Genomic DNA, 4,349 nt, shown 5'->3' with positions numbered 1-4,349 from the left:
CTACATCACTCCCCCCTCAGCGAAGCGTACGGGAGGCTTCGATGTTCTTCCTGTTCTTGTGACGTAGGTGTGCAAGTTGTTTGAGTGCTTGGGTGCTTCAGCGTCTTCAGCTTCCGTGTTTATGATGAATGCTGGTTTCAGTCTTTCAATTGAGATGTTCGTGCGTCTGAGTGGCATTTGAATGGCGAAGTATTTGTCGTTGCGATCGATGACTTTGAAAGGTCCGGTGTAACTTGGTGTGAGTGGCTTGCGTACGGCATCGTTCCTTACAAATACGTGGGTACATATATGTAGATCTTTATGCACGAACGTAGGCCTCGACGACGATCTTTGTTTTTGCGCTTTGTGCATAGCTTCTGTGAGGTCGTTATGAAATTGTGACGATGTGAATGACGTCACCGGTTCACCGTAGAATTCACCGGGTAGACGAAGTGCTTGATTGTACAGTAGTTCGGCTGCGCTGTGTCCGATGTCTTCTTTTATCGCTGCTCGCAATCCCAGTAGGACGGTAGGTAGCTCGCGTGTCCAAGTCGTGTTGTTTTGAAGGCGAGCTGTTAGTGCAGTTTTCAGCGTTCTGTGCCAGCGTTCGATGATGCCATTCGTTTGAGGATGATAAGCAGTAGTGCGTGTTCGATGAATTCCTAGGCGTTGTGTTAGGAATTTGAATATTTCTGATTCAAATTGCCTGCCTTGGTCTGTAGTTATTATCGCTGGGCAACCAAATCTTGATANCGCCGCGGTGTTTCATTTTTGCTGTTTGCAGTCAGTGCGTATGTTAGCGGTTTGTGGTCGGTGTATATTATGAGTTCTTGCCCTTCAAACATGCGTCGAAAATGCCGGATTGCCATGTAGATTGATAACATCTCTCGATCATAGGTGCTGTATTTCTGCTGGGCGTCGCTGAATTTTTTTGAAAAAAATCCGAGCGGTTTCCATCTACCCTCTATTTTCTGTTGTAAAACAGCTCCAGCGCAGGTATCGGAGGCGTCGGTCATCAGGGCGAAAGGTGCGACTGTCGACGGATGCGAGAGCAGGACGGCGTTAGTGATGTCTCGCTTGCACTCTTCGAAGGCTTGTAATGCTGCGTTGTCCCAATCAATTCTTGTTTTATCGTTTCTTTTCGAGTTGTGCATGTATTTGTTCAATGCATTTTGATGTTGAGCGGCGTTTGGAATGTTTTCACGGTAGAAGTTAATCATTCCTAGGAATCGCCTGAGTTCGTGAATTGTAGTCGGTTGCGGGTAGTTTTCAATAACTTTCACCTTCTCGTTTGTTGGCTTGATACCTTCAGAAGAAACATTGTATCCCAGGAATTCTATGTTTTCTTGGCCGAAAATGCATTTGGCGGCATTAATCTGTAGGCCATTTTTTTCTAGTCTGGTGAATACTTCTTCTAGTAATAACTTGTGCGAAATCTCGTCCTCCGTAGCGCAGAGTATGTCATCAACAAACGAAAACACAGGTAGGCCTCGCATGACGTCATCGATGTGTCGTTGAAACGTTTGGCCAGAGTTTCTCAAACCGAAGCACATTCTTGTGAATTCGAATAGGCCAAACGGTGTGATGATGGCGGTCTTCTTAATATCCTCTTCACGGATTTTAATTTGGAAGTAGGCCTTTTGCAGGTCTATTTTCGAAAATATCTTCTTGCCTTGCAGGTTGAAGGTGAAGTCGTGAAGTCTTGGTATCGGATATCGGTCTGGGATCGTTACAGCGTTGAGTCTTCTGTAATCACCACAGGGACGGTATTGGCCATCTTTCTTCGGTACCAGGTGAAGTGGGCTTGCCCATGGGCTGCTGGAAGGTCTGCAGATGCCCTGATTCATCATTTGACGAAATTCTTCTTTAGCTACGTTATATTTGTGAGGCGGTAGCGGTCTTGCTCGGCAGAATATAGGTGGTCCGGTAGTTTCAATGTGGTGTTCGACTTCAGTGTTGCACAGATTGTTCAGGCTCGGTCTGGTAATCTTCGGAAACTTGGCGAGTAAATCGTGGTAGGGTTGAGAGTCGTCCAACGTTCGAACGCTGCCTTGTGTTGTTGGGATGAGACAGCCTCTTGTAGATAGATTTGTTTGTTTATCTATCAATTTTCTTCCGTGTAAATCGACCACGATGTTGTAGTGTTGAAGAAAATCTGCTCCCAGTATTGGTTTCGATACTGCTGCGATGACAAATCTCCAACTGTATGGCCGCCGCAACCCAAGATTGAGCACCACTGTCTTTTCGCCGTAAACAGATATTGAAGAACCGTTGGCGGCGTATAAATAATTACTCGGTGCGTTTCTTCGTTTATCTGCCTGAGTTGCGGGTAGGACGGAAATGTTTGCGCCGGTGTCGATGAGAAAGTTGAGAGCCGAGGTTTTATCTTTAATGAAGAGACGGTGGTTTGATATTTCGTCGACTCCAGCCCCCGTCGTTGCTTGAGTCGTTGTTAGTTTAACGAATCTTCGTTCTTGCTGTTTTTCTTAAATTCGCAGGGCTGCTGACACCGGTAGGCTTCCTTGCCGAATTTTCTATGAAAATAACACAGTGGGTCCTTTCGTACACGGCTCGCAGATCTTGAACGGGAACGGTTTCTATTGTAATTGTTTCGACGATAAGCTCCGCGGTTACGGTTCTGTTCCATCTTAAGCGATGCGATTTCTTTAGATAGGGCGTCGATCTTGCTCAGTAAATCTTCGTTTGTAGTAGGCTTCGAAGTACTGCAGGAACAAATAGAATTGACTTCTTGTGTCTGTTCTGTCATCTTATCAGCCATTGAAGCGAGGAGGTCCAACTTTGTTTCAGCACTGATGGCGAGTACGGCACGAACTGATGAAGGTAGGTGCCCAGTCCACATCACTCTCAAGGTGTTATCTGGGACTCTGTCAAGTGCTAGATCACGCATCTTCCTCAGCAGCTGTGAGGGTTTTTGGCTTCCTAGCTCCATCTCTCCGAGTAGTTTTTGAAGTTGTCTGGACTCCGATTCTTCGTAGACAGATAGTAATCGTTGTTTCAGAGCTTCGTATTTGTTGCTTTCCGGTGGGGATAATATTATATCTCCAACTTGCTCGATGTCGGCCAGTTCAAGTTGAGCCACGACGAGATGATATTTTGCTTCGTCTCCCATCTTCTGGTTAGCGATAATTGACTCGTATTGTGCGAACCAAAGTCTAGGCTTTTGACGCCAGAATTGTGGAATACGGGCTTTAACGGAGACTGCTGCCATTTCTTCGTTGTGTTGTGTGGCTTCAACCGTTTTCTCGTTGCAGGTGTTCATGCTTGCGTGGGTCACCAATTTAGTGTGTTGTACTAAGTAGTTGTAGGTAGATGTTAAGTAAAACTCGGATGCCGTAATAAGACTGAGATATTTATTTCCAAAACCAGGGTTCTTATATTATCAAAAATGTATTCCAAATAGTGGGTCGTCAAAATAAAACTGCGAACGCATCGCATAGCTCGCTAGTGTAGGTAGGCCGCTGCAGCTGAAATCTACGCCACATAAATACGGCGCGTGCCCGTTGTCTCGCTCAGTGCACGGCAAGGATTCGTACGGGATGGTCACGCCGCTGCTCTTGCGCATGTGACGTCACCCATCGCCGGCGCACGTAAATACCGCGCGCAGCCGCCGTCCGTTCGCGCCAGTCAGTCTCAGGCGCGCGGCGCGTGCGGTCAAGCGGTGGAGCAATATTGATGATGCGATGACGTATGAGCTAGGTGGCTACAGTTTCAATAGAATGTGAATGAAACCATAATACAGACTTTAATTCGTACGTAATTGAATTTGTTTCTTTTAATCACTAAAAAGAAAATTAAAATACGTAGGGTTTAAATAAATACATCAGAATAAGGATTTGATTGATGATCGTCTCAAGTTAACCACTTGAGAAACGATTAATCGCATTCGGAAGTCACATTGATGAAAGAACTTCTTGGGTTCGTCTTCGCATTGGAAAAACAACAAAACAATTTAAAAAACTTTTCTCTTGATAAGTACCGTCTCTCTTCCCTTGTCGGTTTCAGCCGAGTTTTCAGCTACGGTAATGAGAACCTTACGTTTCTTTACACTGATTGAAAATCAAATAACAGCATAGGTGTATGTGACATCTAAATATCAATTTTCCATTGCACTATCACTCATATTCACAAACGAAGCTTGCGAACGAAGCAGAAAATTGAACGCACAGCGTTGAATAGAGCTTTGTGATTGGTTCGTGTATAACCACGCGCACTGTGAGATCTCATAGTAATGTTTGTGAATAGGGGCGTGAGTCTACATTTGGCAGCAACACGGCCCACTGGGCAAGCATGTCACGCGCTTCGTTTACTGTATTGGACCTAGCAGTAACGAGATATCACGATCGTGTGAT

The 4,349-nt window shown here is 45.3% G+C and overlaps 1 protein-coding gene across 1 annotated transcript; it reads right to left on the bottom strand.

The window, feature by feature from the left end:
- Positions 1-3,259, bottom strand: LOC114362327 (uncharacterized). Its single transcript, XM_028317677.1, has 3 exons — positions 2,614-3,259; positions 941-2,464; positions 1-641 (listed from the first exon to the last, which is right to left on the bottom strand). The coding sequence occupies exons 1-3, from the start codon at positions 3,257-3,259 to the stop codon at positions 1-3; spliced, it is 2,811 nt and encodes a 936-aa protein (XP_028173478.1).
- Positions 3,260-4,349: the final 1,090 nt, after the last annotated feature.

The sequence above is a fragment of the Ostrinia furnacalis genome, unplaced genomic scaffold (genome assembly GCF_004193835.3).
Source record: "Ostrinia furnacalis isolate ACB-3 unplaced genomic scaffold, ASM419383v2 OfSCF6412, whole genome shotgun sequence".
In the NCBI taxonomy this organism is placed as follows: Eukaryota; Metazoa; Arthropoda; class Insecta; order Lepidoptera; family Crambidae; genus Ostrinia; species Ostrinia furnacalis.
The sequence above is the reverse complement of the archived record's forward strand: the minus strand, read 5'-3'. Positions and strand labels throughout refer to the sequence as shown.

What these genes read in the sequence shown, in the direction of transcription:
- LOC114362327 (XM_028317677.1), bottom strand. Translation starts at nt 3,259, where the DNA reads ATGAACACCTGCAACGAGAAAACGGTTGAAGCCACACAACACAACGAA. An exon ending in GCTTAAGATGGAACAGAACC is followed by an intron (nt 2,465 to 2,613) that starts GTAACCGCGGAG and finishes TGCGAATTTAAG; the next exon opens with AAAAACAGCAAGAACGAAGA. An exon ending in TTTACAACAGAAAATAGAGG is followed by an intron (nt 642 to 940) that starts GTAGATGGAAAC and finishes CACAACGCCTAG; the next exon opens with GAATTCATCGAACACGCACT.